General features: G+C 37.2%; 1 protein-coding gene across 6 annotated transcripts in view; it reads right to left on the bottom strand.

Annotated features, from left to right (window-relative positions):
• NFIB (nuclear factor I B) overlaps nt 1-20,611 on the bottom strand; it is a 322,636-nt gene extending 302,025 nt beyond the window's left edge. For 5 of the 6 annotated variants that reach the window (XM_087957670.1, XM_087957673.1, XM_087957671.1 and 2 more), the window contains exon 1: nt 20,497-20,607. In XM_087957670.1, coding sequence (XP_087813796.1) covers nt 20,497-20,592 — 96 coding nt within the window. In that variant the 5' untranslated portion in view covers nt 20,593-20,607. Of the gene's footprint in view, nt 1-20,496 lie in introns of all 6 variants that reach the window. The other variant, XM_087957676.1, reaches the window with a different exon arrangement.
• Nucleotides 20,612-25,098: the final 4,487 nt, after the last annotated feature.

Genomic DNA, 25,098 nt, shown 5'->3' with positions numbered 1-25,098 from the left:
AAAATGCCAAGGAAGTTCCTAAACTGACATCACGAATATTGTAATATTCACTGCAAGCTAAAACAACCAAAGATGAGAATTCGGTATTTAGAGTTCATCTCAGAAAATATCTTCTGTTTTATAAATACAGAAAATACTTCAGAGACAAATATTAGTTGCAAATTCTTGTTCGCTATGACTCATAACTTCCTAGTTGTTGGAAAACTAGCTACAAATGCTCAGAATTATGAAAGAAGCCCCACCCAAAAAGAATGAAGTATTTTGGGGAACATTAAAAGAGGCAGAATATTATATATATATATATATTTCTCCAAAGAAGCAATGGAGAAAAATCTTAACAAAGGTAGAAAGCAGCCCCAACAGCTTCCAGCAGATGCCTGAAGTCTTTAGAAATGGATATTTTGTGCCCATTAAGAAATCCAGGCCAGCCTATTCACAAACAAAACACCTTCAGATCCAGATGATGGGATTAAGAATTTACATCTCCCCCACCCAAATTCTAAGAACAGGACATGACCTTTAGGACATAATAGGATTAACCCACCACTATTAGAATAGCAAAAAAAAAAAAACCCACCAGGCTCACTACATTGCACAACCCCTAGGAGTATTTCAGACATTGCACAACCCCCTGCAGCATCTCAGAACCCTACAAAAATCCATGTACTCATCAAACCAATTTCTCAGCTGTCCCAGAACTGCAGGCTGTTGTTGATACTGCCTATCAATAAACAGAGTCCTTCTTTCCAATCAGCTTCCATTCTATTTCCAGTGCCTTTCTCCCGGATTGGAAGTGGACTGGATTTTTTTTATTCCAGCAACAGAGTACATAGAAAGATGATAGATGATAGGGGACAGAAAATAGATATGTAGATAGATGATAGACGATGATATGACAGAGAGAGAGAAAGAGAGAGAGAGAGAGAGAGAGGGAGGGAGGAAGGGATGGAGAGAGAGAGAGAGAGAGATGATAGGAGTAAATGAAAAATACAATAAAAATATGGGTGCAAACTTTGGGGTGCAAAAGAAATTCTGCCTGAATTTCCTCATTCAAAATATCATAGCGGCATCCCTTCTGCAGGAATTAGAAAGACACACTACTGCATCCCCCCAAATGAAGATGTCAAATGCTCCTTTCCATAAATTCTACTTCAGGTTTAGCTGGCCATCATTAGGAATCCATGCAAGGTAAGCCTATCCACTTCCTGTTAGAAGAATAGGTCACAATTCACACCTATATTTCAGTTTAGAAAATGAACATATATTCATACAATGACTACACATTTGCCCTGTTGTATTTATAAAGAAGGGACAAGACAATTACATGCCGTCTAGTATGCTGATAAGAAAGCATTATAGCAAATAATAAGAACCCCTTTCAATTTTTTTGAATCATAGAACTTGCTTACGAAATCGACAGATATCTGAACTAGAGGGTATGTGACATATCAGCAGTAATGACTAATACCTTTGTTTCTTGCAGTTCCTTTTCTCTTGTTGCATGAATAGCTTTTTCTCAAGGGAGATGATAGTGATCTCTGAAAAAAGCCTGAAATTGCTTTCTTGCTATTGAACAATGAACCCTAGTAATTTCAGAAAGGATGAGATGTTTTAAGTTTCCAAAGCAGAGATGCTTGTTCCCTGTTTAATGTCCCTGATGAAGATTATTTTTACTCTTATGATGTCCTAAACTTTTAAAAATATAGTACCCTATCATATTTAGGGCACAGAGAACTTTCCCCTTTAGGCAGGATCATGACAGAAGGCAACAGGACAGAACAAGTAAAGTTACAACAATCGTGTAACTTTATTGAATCACAATTTGACTGTAGTTGTTCCTTTAGTACATTTCTTGGTTCCAGCACAACTAATTAAAAATACACATCACTGATCAACATGATTTTCCCAGCTAAAATGTAAGCAGAGTTCAGTAAATTGATAATGAGATAATTACCCAAAGTTTTTTTTATAGTTCCTTGATTCCAAAAAGATTTCCCAATGCAAAAGACAATAAATAGAATAGCAAACTACACACGTACACAGAGTGCAAAACCTATACACTTATTCATTGTGGTTGTTTTGATAGTTACAACATTGTTGTTACCATAAATAACATTAGGAGTAGCTAATTACTAATTACTTTAGAATAGAAATAAAAAGGAAATGACGTACTAAAGATTCATGATACAATTAGAATGTTTAGAAAGACACCTAGATATAAAAGGTTTAATGTATAGTTGAATTGTTTATTGGTAGAATCAAAGGTAAACAAACAGTATATGTTATTAACGTTACAAATCATTTTATTTTGGAAAGAAAGACAAAATGTATCTTGGAAAGCCACAACTGACAATTGTTGATGTTGCATTTATGAACTGACTATATAGAATAATAAAAGCTACTAACTAGTTAGTAGAGACCTGGATACTGGTTATCCAATCCATCCTGCTCCCTCCCTGTTTAAAACTTCCAGTGAGGGGAATACCTCCTCCAAAAATTCCTAGGCAGACTCTTCCACTATTTAGCAGCTCTAAGCATCAGGAAGATCTTCTAAAATCCCTTTCTTGTAACTTCAGCCTACTAGTCCTGTCGTACAGTAGTTGAACAGAGAATTTCATTCCTCTCTTACATACACCTGATTATCATTTAAACCAGGGGTCTCCCACCTTGGCAACTTTAAGCCTGGCGGACCTGCTGGCTGGGGAATTCTGGGAGTTGAAGTCCGCCAGGCTTAAAGTTGCCAAGGTGGGAGACCCCTGATTTAGATACTTGTAAACTTGCATTTCTCACCTTATTCTTTTCTTCTGAAAGCTAAGCATGCCCAGATCCTTTACATGTTCCCTATCTGACTTATTTTGACAGTCCATCATTTCAGTCCTCTTGTCATCAACACTTTCCAATTTCAGCATTGTATTCATTTATTTAATTTTATTTCTACAGCTGCCAATCTCAACAAGTCACACTTTGCCTGTCCCAGATGTAGAATGTTAACATCTTCTTGGATGTTTGGCTCAATGTTCTGCGGACTTAATTTTGAATTATTGCTTTCTTCTCTGAAGCATTCGCCAGTCTCCCTAGCTTGGTTTCAGATCTGCAGATCTGATACGATCATTGGTTAGATCATATAAGGATGATGAATTGCTCTAGAAGTATAGAATCCTGTGGGAGATTGTGCATGCAGCTGTCCTTTCAGCTGCAAATCCAAAGATTATGTTACTGTCCATGTTGACAAAAAATATAATGAGAATTCTACTGGGTGTTTTACTGAGCTCAAAATATTATGCATTCTAAAGCATTTTCTTGGCCTACCAAACTATTGGAAGAAATATCCATCTGGTTCAGTTCCAAGCCAGGAAAAAGACACTGGAAACATGGAGGCTGGCTGGAAAGATGGTTTAATGGTGAACAGAACAACCAAGCATGTGTGATTTGGGCAGCTGACCACATGGAGCTGAGAGTGAGGGGCTTTTAGACCTTCTCCTGGGCTTTGCACTTGAACTTCCTGTTCCTGTGCAAGAACATGTATTCTATTGGCTGTTGTAGGAGTCATAGCTGGCTCTGTAGGTTGAGCTAAGTTTGGTTGAAGTTTGGCTGATGCAATGAAGGGGCTTGTTGGGCAATTCCTATTGTGGCTGAGGGCTACCCTACCTTTGTTCAGGCCTTGCTGCAGGGAATTTGCTTATGAATAGAGCTATCTATCTATTTATCTCTTAAGTGCTGACATCTGCTGAGGGCTATTAAGAAAGGTGGGGGTTGCTTTCTGTCTCTAACAACATATTTCTCCCTTCAGAGAAATATAATATTCTGCCTTTTAATATTTCCCAAAATATTTCATTCTTCTAGAAGAGTGCTAACTTTCTACCAAACCAATCACTCTGTCGTAAAAAGAGATGTGTTTAGTCTGACACATTATTCTTAACAAAGGTATCTGAGTCTTAATAATGGCAGAATCTTTAGTAACTGCTTGCAAACATGATGTCCTCTGTTTGAACATTTATTTGATGGAGACATTAAACTAATTGGTCTGTAGTTTCCTGGACCTATCACCAGTTCCTTTTTTAAATATTGGGATATATTTGCTCTCCAATAGCTTTCTATCACCTCACCAGTTCTCTAGGAGTTTTCCTGATTTATGATTAATAATTCTGAGATAACGTCTACTAGTTCTTCAATATGTTTGGCCCTGAAGAGCTACATTCACATAAGTTGGTAATGAGCATCTATTTCCTCTTATTCTTGAATTATGGAAGTGTATGTGTATTATGTATATGATTAATTATTTATATTTCTGTATGCAAATACTATCTGGAATGTTCATTATCAAACTCCCTAATAACTTCCCAATAAAAATCTATTCAACTTTTTTTATCAGTTGTCACAGTGTTGGTATTTCATAAGAGAGGATCTAAGTATTTGACAAGAAACCTTTTCAATTATTTTTAATAGAATTGTTTCATCAAGTCGTTCGGTGACTGCGGAAAACAATGGTTGAATTCATATAACTGAGAAACTAGATTTAATCTATATCTGCTTTTGCAAACTTTAAATCATCCCTTTTTTCTGAGATTCTGTTAAATAGTTGATTGATATAGGCAAGGGATTATCAATATGTTTGGTCAGGAGGCATATTTATAACTTTGAGAGCATTCTGGCTAAATAAGAATTGTCCATTCAAAAAATATAGCCATGCTGTCAAGTCCAGTCATAAATAAACAAGTTAATACATTGAAAAACTATGGAAATCAAAAAGTATAATCCATCAATATAAACTTTTCATGCAGATTGTATTTTTAGCACAAAAAGCTCCTTCAGATTCCTGAGATTTAAGCCACAGGACCTAGTAAGACCACACCTAGAGTACTGCATCCAGTTTTGGTTACCACATTATAAAAAAGATGTTGAGACTCTAGAAAAAGTACAGAGAAGAGCAACCAGGATGATTAGGGGACTGGAGTCACTTGAGACTTTCAAGAAGAGATTGGACTGCCATTTGTCAGAAATGGTGTACGGTCTCCCGCTTGGACGGGGGGTGGACTAGATGACCTACAAGATCCCTTCCAACTCTGATTATGTTATCTGTTAAAGTTCATTAAACCCATTCTTGTAATATTAAGTGTTTAAATGCCAGATAGAGAATAATGCTTACTGCAAGATCTAATTGTGTTTTTTTTTAAAAAAAAGACAAGATGAAGATTATCATCTTATCAGTATAAGAAATAGGTTTAATAAGGGTGAATCCAGACCAGCACTCTTTACAGTTTAATCCTAAACAGATTTCTGTGAAAGGAAATCCTTCTGTGTCCAATTATTAGTTTCTTCCCTAAATAATCATATTTAGGATTTCTTATTTGCCATTTACTTCACTGGTCCCTTGTATAATCTTGTAATTTTCTTCTGCATGCATATTTTCTTATTATTAAAAACGCTGAATGCACAGCATTTTTCTGTGCTTAATTCCTGAAAAACTATTTTATTTTGCTCAATGTAAAATGACCAGACCAGTGAGGAAATCTTAAGATGAAAGAAATATAGTTCTTGCCAATAGTCCTGTTATTAAAAGTCATGGTGTAAAATCTTTCTCAAGATCTTCTCAGTTTAAACGTGAGGTTTTGGTGTAAAGAGTTATGCCAAAATGACTAGCATATTTTCAAAATGTACTTACCCTGTAGATCAGGGGTCTCCAACCTTGGCGACTTTAAGCCTGGAGAACTTCAAGAATACTTTGCTGGCTGGAGAATTCTGGGAGTTGAAGTCCTCCGGGCTTAAAGTTACCAAGATTGGAGACCCCTGCTGTAGATGACTTGCTAAGTTTTTATTTATTCTCCAACTCAATTAATGATCCACCATAGTATGTTTATCAAAAAGAAGATAAATATTTTTAAAACCTGTAGTTCATACATCATGTTTAACATTTGAGTACTATGAACAACATTAAGCATTATCAATAGCATTGTAAAGAGAACGGAAGAGTAAAATATACTGTAGTATTTGATTACTGTGACTGACCTCTATATGAATTGGAATCTGAGAAGAATTGTCTGGACAGGTTATTACTCTGCTTACCTGATGCTAGTTCATGTTTCATATTAATTAGAGGAGTAATTTCATTGGACTTCCAATAAAAGTATTTTAACAGAAGCTAAAAGGGAAAACCAAGGAGAAAAACATATTGGCAAGGCAAGCTACTGAATATAAACAGGAAGCAAACCCCACACTCACTTGCACTGACAATGTTACCTAGTTGGGTATAAAATGTCTGCAAGCAAACAACCAAAGAACAGCAAGGATGCCATAAAAGTATTTTCTACTTGGAAAGAAGACTGTGTTAACGTTTATAGAAAAGAAAAGGGCGAGAGGTGGAACAATATAACACCCATTTAGGTTTTCAAATTATTCACCACTATGGATATCTAAAACTTTTAAAGAATTGTAAAAGGAGTTTTTTTTATAAATCTTGTTATCATTTATCACCATCAATATTAAATAATTCATTTCTAGTCTTGGAAATTTTTGCCTGCTTTAATGACTAAAGATCCAAGTAAACATTTCGTAATATTTTAAAATATATATATTGGGGTTTTGTTTGTTTTTACTACAAAAGACATTGAAAAACTGAAATCAGAATATAAAAAACCTTTAAACTAAACACTAACAAAAAGTGGGGGGGGGGGAGAAGAAAGAGAAGGAGAACAGATGCAAAACTTATAAGGCTACGCAAACCTTGCTTTTGTCATTCAGATGAAAACAATGGCTCTTGAGGACAACTGAGGCTACAGCAAAAAAAAAAAAAGCTATGAAATGAAATTGCTTCTCAGCTTAACTCACTTTTGATGCTTTCCTAGAACTTTCCCTCCTTCAGCAATCTGCCTGGTGGTGAGTTTCTGTTCTGGTGACCTCCGGAGATTAGGCCACCTGGCTTTTGTGGAGACGCTAAACAGATCTCTGCAAGATCTAGGAAATGTAACCCAGACTGGCATGCAAATGTTTATTTTAAAAGATATTTATGTTATGATAATGAAATAAAAGGTCTACTTTGGATAGGGACCAGTTGAATAACAAAAAAAAAAAAAAAAGGATATCTGAAAAGTGTAAATAAAAGTATAATGGAAAAACTCTCTAGCAACACTTTTTCTATTCCCCTTTTGTTTATTTTCTCAATCTTTAGCCACAGCTTAGATATTTGCTAGTATCTGTTTAAATCCTTTCATCTATTATTTTGGATTGATCTCATAATTTCCTTCCTAAAAATTGTGTTCCAATGTCTAAATTTGCCTTGCTGTGCAGTATATATGGGAGGTGCAAAACACTTTTTAGCACTTTACCTCATAATTCAAGATAAATAACTTGAGCACTTCCTCCATTTTTGTTCTTAAGAAGTGCTTACTTACTTACATACTTACTTACTTAATAACTTACTTATGATAAAAACATATTACTTTTTCCTGATCCTACAGTGATCCTAGAGTAGTATCTCTGTGTTATGCTTTTTTCCCAAGGCAGGTAATTCCTCAGATTAGGAATAATGTCATGTGTTGTAGAAAATCTGTATACAAGAAACATTAACCTGTTTTGAGCAAAAGGAAGGAAGGAAGGAAGGAAGGAAGGAAGGAAGGAAGGAAGGAAGGAAGGAAGGAAGGAAGGAAGGAAGGAAGGAAGGAAAAGTATCTCAATTTGAAACAAAATTTGATGTCCTTTTTCTGCTAATAATTTTTATCTGCCATGTAAAAGGCATATCTCGGGGGATTTTAGACAAAAGAAGGAGACCATCTATAAAAGGTCTTGCAGCTGTTTAGAACTATCAACGTTAACAATGAGAGAAAAAGATCGTACTGATGCTAGCAAGGTAGACTTTACTGCCTGTTCCTATACACACCACTAAACAAACTTACCTATCCAAACCATGTTGGTTTCATGATGACATAGTCATCTGCCAGTCATCTGAAGCCCTGCATAATGTCCAGAAGTGACTGACTTCTAAGAAGCGGGATAGCAAACATCAAGCCATGCTTCAAGAGCTAACACCCCAGGGACTAAGCCACTATATAACTTAAGAGATTTATATATATAACTTAAGAGATTTATATGGCCAGTGTGATGCATGCTGAGGCTGCAAGAACATCTATTATTAGTGCTTGATTCAAAGTTTCTGGAGCATATTGAGTACTTTATCATTTACCCAAAAATAAACATAACAAAATTATTGTAGTGCTACAAACTTTAAACTTGGCAAGTTTAAGACTTGTGGACTTCAACTCTCAGAATTCCTGAGCTAACATGACTGGAGGAGGAATTCTGGGAGTTGAAGTCCACAAATCTTAAAGCTGTCACGTTTGAAGACCCCTGTGCTACAACATTGCCCATGCAGAAAAGCTTTGGGCATGTGAAACTGAAGTAAAGGTTGATGCACATATCAGCAGACATTGTGAAACGTGTTACAGTTGAGATCTCTGAATGTTTTCTGCAACATTTGTACTGTTTATTTATTGGTTGGTTGGTTGGTTGGTGATTTCTATACTCAACCATCTTGCTAAAAGCGACTCTGATTGGTGCAAAATGAAATAGGTAAAAACAGCTATCATATGATCCCTGGTCATTCTTTTCACTAGACTAGACATACCCAATTCCTGAAACCATTCTTCATATGTTTTATCCTCTAGCCTCTAATTATTTTTGTTGCTCTTTTCGGCACTTTTTCCAGAGTCTCAACATCTTTTTTGTAATATGGTGAATACTGGATGTAGTATTCTAAGTGTGGCCTTACCAAGACTTTATAAAGCGGTATTAACACTTCATGTAATCTTGATTCTATCCCTCTGTTAATTCTATCCCTCTGTTAACCCTAGGTTGCACTGGCTTTTTTGGTTGCTGCCTCACACTCCTGGCTCATATTTAAGTGATTGTCCATGGGATTCCTCTCAAGGTTACTGCTATTGAGCCAGATTTTGCCAGGAGTAGCAGAGATGTTATCTCCTAGTTGGGTTCAGAAGCAAACTGAAAATGAGGAAAGCTCAGAAAGATGCAAGGGCCCTTGGTAGGTCATTCACAATTAAAAAGTGCAACTTGAGCTGAAATGTATGTTGTTTTCTGCCGCTATCTCGGTCTCTGTTAGCGATGAGCAGAATTCCCAATAGCCAGACCTTCCAAGATTCAGCTATGCTCACTGAAGTTCTGACTTCTTAAGAGACAGTAATTCCCAGGGAACAAAATCTATTATCAGATACTTTGGCAATCAGCAATCTGTCAGGCTGAGAAGGTGTGAAACAGGATCACAAACCACTAAGTTTGTGACTATGATAAAAGTGAGCTCTGTTACAATCTCTGCACCCTGAAATGGATATAATCAAACTAAGAATCCTAGGCTGCAGATCCGGGTATCCTGATATCTCCCTTTTACTTACCTAAGGAAGGTTCCTGGCCAGACATGACATCTGCTAAACCCTTTTGTAGCAACAGAGAGTACTTTTGTGGAAAAATAACAGAGAGATTGCCCCAATCCCCCATCTTGGTGAATCCATCTTCTGTTCGGGAATTCTAGGCCAAGTAAAGCAAGCGCAATCTGTACATTTTGGATTACAAACACCATTTTTCATATAGTCCACAGTCGTAAAACATTTATTAACCAGGAATGCATACATTGCAGCCCAGGATACCTCTGAAAGTTCCTACCAAGTGGTTAACATGACAGAAGAAAAATATTAAACGCGTGAGCTGCAAACCTATTTATTTCCCGCTATTTAAATATATTTATTTATTGATAAATGTATTCAACTATGATTTGACCTGACCTGATTTCTTCTTTGTCCTGCCCACTCACCCATTCCCATTATGAACAGTGAGCAGAAATAAGATTATTTTCATGTGCTGTCTTTTCCCCATCATACCATTTTCATATTCCTTTCATAGATCAACATGAAAAATGGTGCACCCATTCCTGTACTCCTTAAAGCTGTTTCATCATAAAGGATCCATGACTTATTTGGAGACTAGATCATCTTTTGAGATTCCGCTGATGGGAGACTCTTTAAAGGGGGCCAGTGATTTGCTAGTGGAGTTGGTAACCAAGCAGGCGGGGCGAGGTTGTGTATGTGTGTGTGCCTAGCAGGAACATCTCTGCATATAGCAAGGCTTACAGCTGGACAACTGGGAATAAATTAAGATATAAGAGGCTTTTTTCTGGATTTGTTGGTTTGAAGAATAGAACGAATGGGTACACAAACGTTGTGGATTTCCTGATCTTGTTATAGAAATGGATGGATAAAGCCTCCCATACAGTGCTTTGTTAGAAGCTTATAAATTAAGCTCACTAATAAGGCAAAGAATAGCGGCATATATTTACGTAGAGATTGGTGAGGTGACTGTCAATAATACAAATACACACATGCCTTTTATCATCCCAACATCAGCAGGCTACTAATTTAATAAATATTAGAGGGGAGAGAATTTTGAAGACTTTTTTTTCATCCTTGAGAGTTAACGTCTGTCTTAGATTCACAAGGTGGGTAAAATGAAAGACAGCCTTGATTCATGGCAAGCAGAATAAATATCTCCCCCCTTCCTACTTGTGTTGCCAAGCTACTATAAGTGAACAGGTGATGCCCTCTCTCTACCCCAATAATTACCTCTGCAAAGGAATTTAGGAAAGTAGCCAAGAATTCTCAAGGTGAGTAATGGGAGATGGACATGGAGCTCACAGCCATCATTAGGTCCAATTCAATTTTTCATAAGTGAATTTGTTGAGTAGTATCAACATCTTTTCAATCAGCTATTGTGCAATTTTTCAGTTTCTCCCCCAATTAATGAAAATGGGTTATTATTAGATATCTTCATTCAGAAAACTAGATTTATGAACTTGTATCCTTACTCTTTCTTTCAATTTTCTTCCATTTGGAAAACAATTTTACCCCCAATAGTCTAATTAATATAGCAGTAGCACTTAGATTTATATACCACTTATTAGTGCTTTACAGCCCTCTCTAAGCAGTTTACAGAGTCAGCATATTGTCCCCAACAACCTGGGTCCTCATTTTACTGACCTCGGAAGGATGGAAAATTTTCCATCAACCTTGTCAACCTTGAGCCGGTCAGGATCAAACTCCTTACACAGAACAGAGTTAGTCTGCAGTACTGTATTGTAACCACTGGACCACCATGGCAAATAGTAATGCAAATAGTATTCATGATCAGCTAATATTATGCTAATCTGACTTCTAAATTTATCTAAATCTGCATGGTGGCCTGAGATTCAGATAGCTTAGGTTTCTTACAGCTATACACAATTCCATGTCAGAGCATGGAAACCAAATAATCAAGACTACATTAGTTTTGTTTCTTAATGAACTATGGCTTGCATTAGGGATTTAAGAGAAATTATGCTTTTCTTCCCCCTACTAAGGGAGTCAGTCATCTGCTAAGAGGCTGCTCCTTCTTCTTTTTATAACTTCCACAAATAGATTGAAGTGGGCTAAGACAATGAGGGGGAGGGTGTAATATTTCATGTAACTGAATTTTGTCCCGTTGCAAAGTAATAATCACTCAATGGTCCACTACTAAATCTTAAATTTCTTCCTACAACTGTTCTGTGGAAGACAGAGGTTATAGCAGTGAACATTTTAGGACGGGGACACTCATTTCCTCTTATTGCATGGAAAGAAATCACACAGCTTAGTGGCGTATCTACAGCATTGACCATTCTACTCACACCCATAAGAACCCTAATATTTGTCAGTAATGGATGTCATCAATATAGATTATCTGGGATACATTCTACTCCCATTAAGCATCTATTTTTATTTATTTTATTTATTTATTTGTATCTGGCCTTTATTATTTTTATAAATAACTCAAGCAGAGTACACATCTGGCTGGGCAGTATGGTTTTGCACTGGTTTGGCTCCTTTCTCCAAAGCCAATGCCGATCAGTGTTAATAGGATCCAGCCAGTGGTGGGATTAATTTTTTTTTACTACCAGTTCTGTGAGCGTGGCTTGGTGGGTGTGGCTTGGTGGGCGTGACAGGGGAAGGATACTGCAAACTCTCCATTCCTACCCCACTAACCTGCTTTCCAGCTCCATTCTCCTGTGCAGGGCAACAAAAGAAGACTCAGCCAATCAGCTGGGACTCGGGAGGCAGAGAATATATGGGGGCGGGACCAGTCAGAGGTGGTATTCTGAACTACTCAAAATTTCCACTACTGGTTCTCTAGAACTGGTCAGAACCTTCTGAATACCACCTCAGGATCCAGCCCACAGTCGCTATTTTGTGGCATGCCACAGGGCTTGGTATTCTCATCACTCCTTTTTTTTTAATGTATATTTTTTATTTTTAAATATATATAAGTATTGAATACATGAACAGTGTGGTAACTGGGTATTGTTAATTTTGATACCATATAAGAGTGATAATATTGACAATTTTGGTAATCTTAACTCCTTAACATCTGCATGAAACTGCAAGGTGAGATCACCCATCACCATGGGTTTGAGGCATCTGCGGTACACAGACGATACTTAACTCTATATTTCCATTCCTGGTGACCCAAGTGTTGCTGTGGCTGCCCTCTCAGAGTTCCTGGAGGCTGTGGGGGCCTGGGACTTTTGACTTCTTTAGTTCTGGATGGGGTGTCACTACCCCAGACAGATCTGGTCCACAACTTGGGGGTTCTCCTGGAGACATGACTCCTACTTAAAGAGCACGTGGCAACTGTGGCTAGGAGAGCCTATGCGCAACTTTGGGTTATGTGCCAGTTGCAATCTCTGCTAGAGTCCCTGTGCTCAGTGATTCAAGTTCTAGTCATTTCATGTTTGGACTATTGCAAAGTGCTCTACATGGAGATACACCTGAAGTGCATTCAGAAGCTACAGCTAGTGCAGAGTCTGGTGCCGCTGATGGGTTTTGTGGCCCCAAGCGTGGCCCATGCAGCACTACTACTTCATGAGCTGCACTGGCTGCCCGTCTGCTTCTGGGTGCAATTCAAGAATGTTGGTGATCAGCTTTGAAGTCCTTCATGGCATGGGTCCAAGTTACTGTCTCATCCTACTGGATTAGCTCCCCCCCCCTCACATGTTGGCAGAGAAGGCCTGCTGCGGGCGCCACTGTCCAAGCTATTCCAACTGGTGGGGTCCAAGTGAAGAGCCATCACTACCATTATACTTCCCTTTGGAACATCTTGCCCCTCCGCCCCCCACAGAGTGAGGTCAGCTCTAACTCTCCTGACCTTCCACAAGACCTTAAAGATCTCTGCCAGTTGGTCTGGGGCTCCAAAGGGGGTGGGCTTCACATTGGAGGTAGTTGATAGATTAATAACAGATTCCACCTCCTTCCCTGTTCATCCTACTCCCACCCCATCTTTTAGCTAGGGTTATGTATTGCATTTTCGTAGTATTTTATTTGTATAATTTTATCCTTTTAATATTTTAATTTTACCCTTCTGATATTATAAGCCGCCCAGAATTAGCCAAAAAATTCAACACATAAAAATAAATAAAATATTCAACACACCTTCCTCCTCCTATTTTCCTCACAATAACAGCAACTCTGTGAGGTGGGTTGGGCTGAGTGAGAGTGACCGGCCAAGATTACCCAGCTGGCTTTCATTGCTAAGGCGAACTTCATTTCACAGTCTCTGGCTTTCTAGCCTGTTGCCCTAACCACTAGACCAAACTGGCCCTTAATGCTGTGTAAAACAGCATTAGATAAAATATTATTTCTCTTCCATGCTACTTAAACCATGAGAAGCGTGTGTGTATATATTGTACATACGTTTGTATCCATGTGTGAGTCTAATTTTTTTAGCTAATCTCAGAGTGAATAGTCATTTTCAATGTCTGACAATTTATTTAATATAATTTCACATGCTGTTTGCCAGTGCAACAGCTTGGTTGAATCCTGACCTGGTTTCATGTTAAATGCTCATTAACATACTTGTTAATATTTTTCTGCTTGATTTAATTATTATTTTTCTGGACAGGTTTATTTATTCATCTACACACTAATCTCATCTCCAGAATGTGCTCTGTGACAGCTCATTATTATGAGGGAAAATGTAGGACACTAATAGCAAATGAAATGCTCCCCCTACCCAATAGGCTGGCATTGTGCATCTAAATACATCTGAATTGTATGTCTAGACTTACAAGGTCCAAGTGAAAACTGAAATTGCAAATCAGTCCGAACTGTGCATTATCATAAAAGGTTGCTAAATTGTCAACCGCGTATTAAGAGCAGTAAGGAAAACGAGAATGGAACATTTTTTTATGTGCCAACTTTTATTAAGAAATCAGTCCCATTGCTCTTAAATGTGTCATTCACTCAAAATTCTCCCAATGAAACGGGAATCTTACCTGCTGAGGATTGAAAGAAATATAAGTCCTGCAAAATTTAATAACAAATATAGTGTAGAAAAAGCAATAGGTCAAGCGTGTTTGGTTATGTGCGACTTCAGAGGAGCTGTTACAATTCAATCAACTGGGGGAAAAGTATAATCTCACTCTCATAAATTATGTGCACAGATTTTTATAAGCATTCTTGTAATATTGTTTATGAAGGAAGAAAACAGATGTTTGCTGCTACTTCACAGTTGGTCAGTCTCAATTAAACAACAGTTTGTTCCTGATTTCCTTCCAATTTTTGGACTGCATTCTGCATGCTGAGAACAAAGGTAGTGCTATTTAAAAGGCAAGCATCTATTTATTTGCAGAACTCATAATGATATACTAATCTACTTTTTTTCTTAATAAGCCAACACAAAGAAGGATTATATCCCTCATGTCTAATCTGGAGTTCAAAAATCAGTGGAATAAATACATTCACTTTGGAGTTTATATACATGTACAGCTAACATATGTCCTTGTCATTTATATCATTGATATTCCTAACATGTATAATTTAATTGACAACACAAAGTTAAACTGTGATTTAAAGACATGTATAAATATGTATTCACCATAATTTGCAACTAATGTGCTAGCATGGTTGTTAGTAGCATGTCTAAATGGTCTAGAAGTAAATGTTCCAGTAGTTATTTTCTGTATTTGATTATTATGCTAATAAACTAAACAATCAATTTCAGGTAAAAAGTTTTCTGGGTCTATTATATATGTATGGAGGTGTTCAGATGTGAGAAATATCTCAAGTTCTAGGCATATAAAAGTTTTCTCGTACAAAGTATTTTCTGTTGAACCTCTTTGAAAGTTTTCAGAAAAAGGAAAGAATTGAAGGCTGCATAATCAAAAAATAAAATGCTATTTGTATTTTAAATCCCTTCTTTAAAGTTAGAACCATTGTGGACAAAAAATATACAATTATAAATGTAGTGCATCTGACCTAATTTTGCTATCAAATTGGAAACAACTAAAATAATTACAGGAAAAAAAACAGAGTAGAATTTGTTCTAATGATGCTACTGCAATTGAACATCAAGGGCATTTCATTTCACCCAATGCTAGTACGCTAACATCGTCTTCATCAACACTATTGATTCAACAGATATCTGCTGCATACCAAAGCACAAAAGTGCACAACATTTTTATGAAACCAATCCCAACTTCATCTCAGTCTAACCGTCACCAGTGTGAATCTAGAGGTACTACTGTAGCAAGTACAAAGTTGTGTTTAAAGTTCATGCAATACTTTCTAGCAGTAACAGAGCAGACCTCTCTATGCCTCCAATATGCACCCAGCTCTGTCCAACAATAATCTGTTTAAAACCATAGGTTCATTTAAAACAAAAAAACAAAATGAACTGGATACTGAGATACCACAAAAACCAACCAATTGTCAATATGTCCTTTATCAACAAGGATACTTCTGGGCCTCACCTAAACCCCACTATCTTTGTTAAAGAATAAAAACAGCCCGTGATTACAGTTCTCTATGGGTTTACAAGTCTACTTACCTGAGCATTGGAAATATAAGTTGAAGTGAGTGGTGAGTTTCCTGAAGATGGAGAAAGTTGCAAGAAGCAACATTACCAACTTGCCTTCGGGAAAATTGGTATCTATCATCCAGTGTTCCCGCTTCTTTGCACATTCCATCCTGGCTATTAGCCATCATGATCTTAATATTCCAACTTAGTTATTATCCCCCAAATTTTGGTCTATTTTTACTTTGATGGTAGAGTGCAAATGCAGTATGGCTATAGTGCAATGATCTTAAAGGGAGGAATTGTTTCCCTTGTGACACAACGTTTTGCTTACAACATGAGGACGCCTAAGAAAACGTGTTCAAGGAGCTTGTAAACCTATTTCTACATGTACTCTTCAAGCTATAATTTACTTTTTGAATGGACAGTTTGTACAGAACCCCAAGAAAACAAATACAGGAATTCTTCAGTAATTAATGTAAGAAAAACTCATATTCAGAATCATTAGCAGTACATTATAGTGCTAGAATTGTGCACGCGATATGTCCTTTAGTTGTATTTGAACTACCACGAAAACAAATGACGTTGGCCTGAATCTTGAATTTGGTTCTCATGACAGTAAGATATCCCAAAAACTTCTGGCAGGAATTTATAATTTTATGCAGAAAGGAATGTGCATATTTTCTGTTTTCTTGATGGCAGCGTTACTTTTGTATTTCCCCCAGCCCCACCCCAACTGCCTTGAAACTAGAAGGAAGTAATGCTGCCGAAAGAACCGGGAAATGGATAAAAATCAGCTTCTGATTAGAATCACAGAAGTATTTTCTTCTGACACAAAAGTTGAAGGCAATGATTTGTGTCCAAAGTCTTTAAAAGTCTACAGTGGGTTTTACTGCTTTTTAATTCCTTTTTAGCAGTCCTTTCCGAGGCTCTGCTGGATAGCTCAAGTTTCTCTAGAAGTATGTCTTTCTTTTAACATTGTTATAATACAATATCAATGCAATCCTATGAACATCTATGCAGATAAGATTCATTGCAATTAATAAGTGGTGCTGGGTTGTGACCTAAAGAATTTCAATTCATTTAATTTTTTTAATAAGAATAATATTTTATGTCAAATATCCATACATAACTTGAAAAGTTACATGACATAACAAAGTAATGGATATATTTAATAATTGAGGTGACCAACAAATAATGAAAAACAAAACTTTGTTATAGTTGCAAAAAATAGCATCATAAATTTACCTTCTCTGTTAAAGAAGAGAAGGTTACCGGCCATTTTTGAAATCACGAAGCATGATTTAGGCATTCTGCAATGACCACTTCTATATATTATTACTTTCTGCTTCTCTTATTCATACTGCTGACAAACAAGAATGATCTTTGGAAGGATTATACCCATATTTTTAAGATTTGGAATACAGTATTAAAGTTATACAAATGTCCCAACATAATTTTTATACTCCGTTACTTGAAGCAAAAAAGAAATAAAGGCAAAAAAAAAGTTACTCTACATTTTATTACAGAGCAATTTAGAAAGCATAGGCAAAGGCAAGTCTGTTGTTTATGTATTTTTATTGATTAGTCAAATAATGTAGCATTAGTAGCGGCAAAATAAAGTAAAGGCATATGTCTATAAAATTGAAATGTTGATTTCAGCTATTATATTTCGATGATTTCATTGAAAGTCTATGTATTTAAAGACTACAATTACCAAGCATTTACCCTTCATTTGAATAAGTGTGTTTTATCACATTAATTAAGTGAGCAGTAACTTCAAAATATCCTGGTATTACATTTTACAAAGTACATCAACACAATGGCTACCATACTACATGGGATAACAAATTCTCTGCCCCAACCACCATGCTCTAATTTAAATCCTGGCTTGCCAATAGTGGTTTGAAAATGCAATTATAATGCCATCAATTCTGTGTATGAAGAAATGTGAACAAAAATAATTTATTCAACATGTTTATTGTTATACACATACACATATTTCTTATCTATATTTATCATAAATAAATTCTATTTTATTAATAATTATAAAATTGTTGTAAACAAAAGTTTACTAAAAATGTTTAGTAGAACTGGAATTCTGAAAATAAATTTTGCTCATTTTAATTTTTCAATTTTTAAAATTAAGACTAATGTGAGAAATACGACTGCTGGGAAAGGACAGAAACAGGAAATCTATATTTCCAAATTACACAGTTCTTATGTAAAAATGCCTACTAATCTTTACAAATCTTGAAAAATACGTAAATGTTCATAACATCTTAGAAGAATAAAAACATTAAAAATCTTAAATGCAAATCAAGTGCAATTAGTACATAATGAACATGACTAAAACATCTATTGATACAATATTGCAAAATATACATAACTTATCTTTAAAGACATTTAAATTATAATTTGTTCCTTAGAACTAGACAGCAAATCTCTTCCATCACCTAAATATCTAACATGTCAAAATGGAATGCAACTTAATTAAATTACAATCACAGCTTTACTTTCCAATTTTCACTCTGCTCAGAAGTAGTAAATGAGGTTTATTTTCAACATAGCATGCTTAATATTTCAGTTTTTATAAAAGTGTTAATTACTTGAAAGATAAATTGTCAAATTATCAAACATATTAAACAAAATTAGGGCATTTTTGATTTCATTATAAAAAAATCTACAGCAGTAATTTATATTCCACAAACAGTAAATATTTAGTACCTAAAATCTAGTACATTAATAATGAACGATCTCAGCATTCTGAAATCTCTGAAATACACTTTATTACTTATTTACTATATGTTTTACCGCTATGTTTTATCAAGAGAAGATACAAGCGGTAGCTGTCAGATACACTTTTGTTCAACATCATTTTAATATGGTAGTATGGTTACATTAATTGCCTGTAATTTAAAGAATGCTTCTCAATAAAACACTTGTGAGTGAAAGTATTGATTTTCTTTTAACAACCCCAGCTTACTGGAAAGCTGTCCTTAAAAACCTTTGTTAAAACTCAGGCATGTTACTTCAAAAGGGGGGGGGGGAAACCCTATAAACATACAATAATTTAATTAAATCTGTCACAACATACATTTTTAACCAGCCTCTATACAATGTTTCCTTACTTTAACAGCTCATTTAACTAGCAGCCACGCACATCCCCCAGTACCAAATTTTGTTGCAAGCGTTAAACAGCAATCTGTTCTCACCAAACACTAATGCCAAATTGAAAACCCAGATTCAACCAAGCCACTTTTTAATCACCGATTCTCTTTGTGTAACTTGACTAATGAGATCACTCAGCCAACAAGTATTCAACAAGTAGAAGTAGTTTCTCTCCTTGCATGAAAGATTCAGAACACAAATTCCCGCATGGAGCATCCTTTGGAGGAAAATCCTCCCTTAAGAAATGACCTTCTCGGAGGGCACACAGTCACATCCACTTTGGGAAGAAAAATAAATTAAAACAAGAATAAAGTCCTTGAAAAGTGGGGTGGCGTAGGAAGAGCCCAAAAATTAGAGAGCTGCCTCCCGTAACCGCAGTGGGACGAGCCATCCAGTGATGTTCCTCATACCCATCGGCCACGAATAAAGTCCCCATTGTCTCTACCCTGTGCTAATTCTGGCGGGGGGAGAACCAACAGCCTGTGCACCAAGCATAATAATTATCCAGACAAACAAGCAAAGGCAATCAAGGAACAAATGAAAGGAGTTAAAAAATAAATGAACAGAGAAAGCAGACCAGAAATCAAATTAATATTCGCAATGGAACAGTTGCCGGCCAAATGTCCTCATTCAAAAAATTATTTCATATGAGGGGCTATTGTCTAGACAATAAAATGAACGCATGAATAAAATTCCACGAAAACCCTGGAGAAACGGACAAGCAGAATTCTCTTCTTCAGCAGCCAGTTCTTAATCATAGGATTTTGTTCAAGAAAACTTGCATGCTCTTCTCAACAACACTATAAAAGTTCTGCCTATTTAGGTTTAGCCTTTCCTCTGTTTTTGTTTTTGGCTTTCAGCTGCAGATACACACACACACACTTTAAAAATTCATGCTTGCCTAAACAAAGAAGAATTGGACTTAACACACACAGCTTCATTAACTAAATTTAATTATGCCAAGCAGCATATTACTCAGTAGTTGCTCCAGTTACTGTATCATTGAAAAGAAGAATGGTTCCAAATTAAAGGAGAATGGATTCGGAGAAAATTGAAATAAATAGATTGTTTTAGGATCAGTTCAAGAACAATCAGTCAATATTATTATGACAATGCCGCTACTTTCCATGATTGCTTCTAGGTCTAACTTCTCAAACCCAACGGTCTGCGCATCGGGTAAAATTGACAATTTATGCTAATTTGTTTAAATAAAACAAAAAGGGTCTAAACCTGGTCATTTGTGGTAGGTCTAAAATGGCTGTCTGTGACCCCTCCACCCTACAAGAGAAACCTTATCTAACGTGCTGTGATGCTTAACGAGTCACAGAGCCGCTGAACTGCCACTTCAAAGTTTTTGCCCGACTGTGAACTTCATAGCACGTGCACTTTGGCAGTGAAGGAGGAGTTTACAAAAATCTTTGGAGAAAGAAAGAGGGGGAAAAAACCCCTGTTATTGTGCCAACTTACCATCCACCACGTCCTGGCTGACATGTCATAACATAGCTGCCATTTTATGGAGCTGTCCGATGCTTTCCCTGCCATTACGCTGTCAGCGACCTTCATCTGATGCAGCTCAATGCAAGATAAGACACCTAATCAAGAAAACATCCTAGTAGCTTGCTGGCCTACCAATCCTTATTACACAGCATCATGGGAAAAGCTCCTTTATTAGTAAGAACTCCATCCTCACAGCTACAGACAAGGCTCAGGTTGTGTGTGTTGACAGTGGAGGATGCATACGAAGCCGAAGGGACTGGTACAATTCCCTAGCATTCTTTCAGTATCATGTGGACAAGAGTTAAGCATTTTTCAAGTGGGTGGCTAAATGCTTTGCTGGGCTATGCGGTCCTTTCTGTTCCTTTGTATATTGTTTGACATGCTCTGAGATCAGTTTGGAGAGGAGGAGAAGCAGGGAGAGGGCTTTCTAAAATGATCCGAATTAAGATGTACTCCAGAATAGGCGCAAATGTTTAATTGACACAATTTTAGACCGCCACAGTTCAAATGACTCTCGGTGCACATGTGCTTCTCTCTCACACAGACACCCACAGGCAGACATAAAAATACATGGACAGACAGGAACATATAGGTAGCAGCTGTAGATAAAGATGCCAAGGATTACAAGCCTTACTAACACACCGGACATATGGGAACAATTTAACACATACTGTCTGACAGGAAAAATAGGAGGACGGAATGAAATAAATTGGCACAAACAATGGAGGTGTGGCCTGTACATTGAGGTAAAGAAGGAACAGGGCAGAAAATGGCTGTAGGTCATTTGTGTCCATTTTTTCCAATAAGGTTTCCCAAATTCATACTAAGCATATCTTATTTTGGTGGAAGATGTAATAAGATGAAATTATATAATCTCCCTCTTCAAACATGCATGAATTATTTCCAAGATTTATTATGATTTGCCTCATTATATTCAATGATAATAAATTAAGTGGAAATAAGCATGTACCAATTACGTCAAATTAACCCATTCAAGGACTGTTTTCCAAACAGAAATAAAAGCAGAGAGACTCAAGGAAGCTTAGAATAGATAATACTTAAATTATTGTAAATTACTCAGCACTATTCACGTTTTATATATAATGCATATCTTTTCTTGACAGAATCTTTTTGCCTCTTTCACAATGAGCTGAAGTAAGATTTAGTTAAGGAAATGCTGATAAATGCATATCTATATATTATTAAAACATCATGATGTTTAACTGGGAGGAAAGTGTGCATCATAGGGCAACATTTTTTGAACCAAGGTACCTCAGATGAGCTAATTTACAGCATGCGTCCAAATTGCACTTGACAAAATTCCCTTTGTTATGCAATGTCATCTAACAGGATGACATCTCTACCCCTGTGCTCCTCAATAAAATATCCATCACATTGTGTCCGAATGTCCGTCAAGAGGTTACACCGACTCAATGTCTGGTTTTTTTCAGCCTGTCCTTGAATGGCTGGGTGGACTGGACATTAACATTTGAACCACTGTAAGTCCATGTATTTGTCATATGCTAAATAAATAAATCTAACAGGAACTAGAAAGTGCACCTGCTCTGCTATGGTACCTACCCAGACCTTTAGACAATCTTGAAAATTTCTTCCCCCCAAACTCTTGTATAGATTGCTTATGTATCCATTTGGTATTTATTTATTTATATCCTGCCATTATTATTTTAAAAAATAAATTAATTTACTTCTCTCCTTAGATACTTCTCTCCTTAGATATTTTTACAAACCTATCCAACATACCTTCCTCCTCCTATTTTCCTCACAAACAACAGCCCTGTGAGGTAAGTTGGGGGGGGAGAGAGAGAGAGAGAGAGAGAGAGAGAGAGAGAGAGAGAGAGACTGGCCCACAGTTACCAGAGCTGGCTTTCATGGCTAGGGTGGGACTTGAACTCACAGTCTCTTGCTTTCTAGCCTGTTACCTTAACCACTAGACCAAACTGACTCTTTTTGCCTGAATATTGGCATATTGTTCCCCTCAGTTTTTATGCTTTTTTTCTCTTTTTCAAGGTATTGTATTGGCTTTCCATTGTATACAGGTAGCCCCCAACTTATTATCATAATTAAGCTGGAATTAAGCTGGAATGACGATTATTAAGTGTTGTACGTTATGATTCTTGACGAGTGTACATTTTCTTTTATGTACACTGAGAGCATTTGCACCAAGACAAATTCCTTGTGTATCCAATCATACTTGGCCAATAAAGAATTCTATTCTATTCTATTCTGTTACAGTCATAAGTAGTGCCACCCAATTTTTTGACCTTTTTTGCATTGGTTGTTAAGCAAATACCAAAATTAAGCAAACATTGTGGTCATGAGGGGAACACCAGTGTTGTTAAGACAGTGAACTCATTGTACCCAGTGGGCATTTTTTGTTGGGACCTAGAAGCAAACACCACTTTCTGGCCAAAAAAAAAAAAAAAACCATTGTAAGCCATGGTCATGTGACCATGGGACATTGCAAACAGCCATGCATGCAGGCTGGTTGCCAAGTGCTTAAAATGTGATCACATGATTGGTGGGGTGACCATTGGAGGTTCATCTCTGGGGAGGTCCATTATGACTTCAAATGGTCACTAAGTGATTGGTTGTAAGTCAAAGATTGCTGTACCACGCAGAGGATGTTCTTCTAAATTATAAATATATAAACCATATAATAATTAACAGAACTATTCGGCCTTAGTCATTACCCTTATGAAACCATAAATGACTGACTACTACATAAGAGGTTCTATAGCAGTGATGGCTAAACTTTTGGGGCTCCTGTGCCAAAAATTGTGTGCGTGCTTGCACACTTGCACTCACGTGCCAGCACCCAGAAGACAATGTGCGCCCCCCCTGCCCCTATGCATGCGCACGTAATCACCACCCACTCCCTTACCTGCACCCCCTTACCTCACAGCTGATTTTTGGCCAGTTTGAGGCCTTTTTCGACCTCCCAAAGGCTTGAGGAAGGCTTCTGCAGGCTTTGCAGGCTGAAAATTAGCCCCGTTTCGTCACTTCCGGTATTTTCGGAAAAACAGGAAGTGACGAAATGGGGCTAGTTTTTGGCCTGCAAAGCCTTCAGAAGCCTTCCTACAGCCTTTGGGAGGCCGAAAAAGGCCTCAAATCGGCCAAAAATCAGCTGTGAGGCACACGCATGCCCAGTAAGGTAAGTTTGCCTGCAGCTCGTGTGCCTACACAAATGACTCTGCGTGCCACCTGTGCCATAGTTTCTCCATCACGGTTCTATAGTTTTCAAATATGGTGGCTTGTATGTTAATTGATCAATTGTTTTAGCCTATGAGGATTCTCAGAAATTGAAAAAGGGCAGAATTTTTTACACGAAGCAGGTAGCCCTTGACTTACGAACACAATTGAGCCCAAAATTTCTGTTGTTAAGTGAGACATTTGTTAAGTGAGTTTTGCCCCATTTGACCACCTTTCTTGCCTGAGTTGTTAAATGAATCACTGCAGTTGATAAGTTAGTAACCCGGTTCTTAAATGAATCAGGCTTCCCCATTGACTTTGCTTGTCAGAAGGTTGCAAAAGGGGATCATGTGACACCCCTCCCATGACTGTCATAAATATGAACCAATCGCCAAACATTTGAATTTTGATCACGTGACCTTGGGGATACTGCAAAGGTAAGCGTGAAAAATGGTCATAAGTCACTTTTTTTGGTGCTGTTATAACTAAGAACCGGCGTATACCAAGGGGCTGGACTAGAAGACCTCCAAGGTCCCTTTCAGCACCATTCTATTCTACTCTGCTCTACTCTACTCTACTCTACTCTACTCTACTCTACTCTACTCTACTCTACTCTACTCCATTCTAATCTACTCTACTCTATTCTACTGAATGATCACTAAATGAAATGTTGTAAGTTGAAGATTACCTGTAATTAAAAAATATTTATAGAATAATGGGAGAAAGAAGGAATCTAGTGAAATCTAGACGCTTTGCTCAATGCACTTATAGATACAACTGCCACCAGTTACTCTCCTAAGCATGTAGTGGGGCACTGCTGAAAGTCTGTAGATATGAACTTGGATTGGTGAGTTTAACCATTTGTCAAGTTGCACAATTAATACGTTAATACAGCTGTGGGAGAGAGATCTTCAGAGAATAACACTCTTTTGGAAGAGTGCTAAACTGCTATCCTGAAACAGGGTGGCTGACACATTGAGAGGATGAGACACTACACCGGGGTGGGGGGTGGGGGGTGGGAGGAATCAATGGCAGAGAGCCTCACTGCATTCTCCTCCACTTAGCCACACCAACAGGGATGGAGGAGAGAGGTGCACCACTGTTAATAAGGGAGTCCGATCTTCAATTAGTGCCACAATAGAATGCAAAGCTGACAATGAGTGCAACTCCCCGAGGTAGCCCATGCAGTAGGCAAAACGATGCAACACTTTCACAAAGAATAAAAACATAAAAAAACCAACAACAACTAGGTGAAACTCCTTTTCCTTTGGAAAGCTTACAATCCGCTCATTGGTAACAGAGGAAGGAACCTATAGCTGGTCAGGATTGTTGTTGTTTTTAACCTGAGGAAAAAGACTTTCC

Source organism: Notechis scutatus, chromosome 2 (assembly GCF_049901735.1).
Source record: "Notechis scutatus isolate UNSWTSFEM ecotype Mainland chromosome 2, rNotScu1.2, whole genome shotgun sequence".
NCBI classification, from domain to species: domain Eukaryota; kingdom Metazoa; phylum Chordata; class Lepidosauria; order Squamata; family Elapidae; genus Notechis; species Notechis scutatus.
The sequence above is the reverse complement of the archived record's forward strand: the minus strand, read 5'-3'. Positions and strand labels throughout refer to the sequence as shown.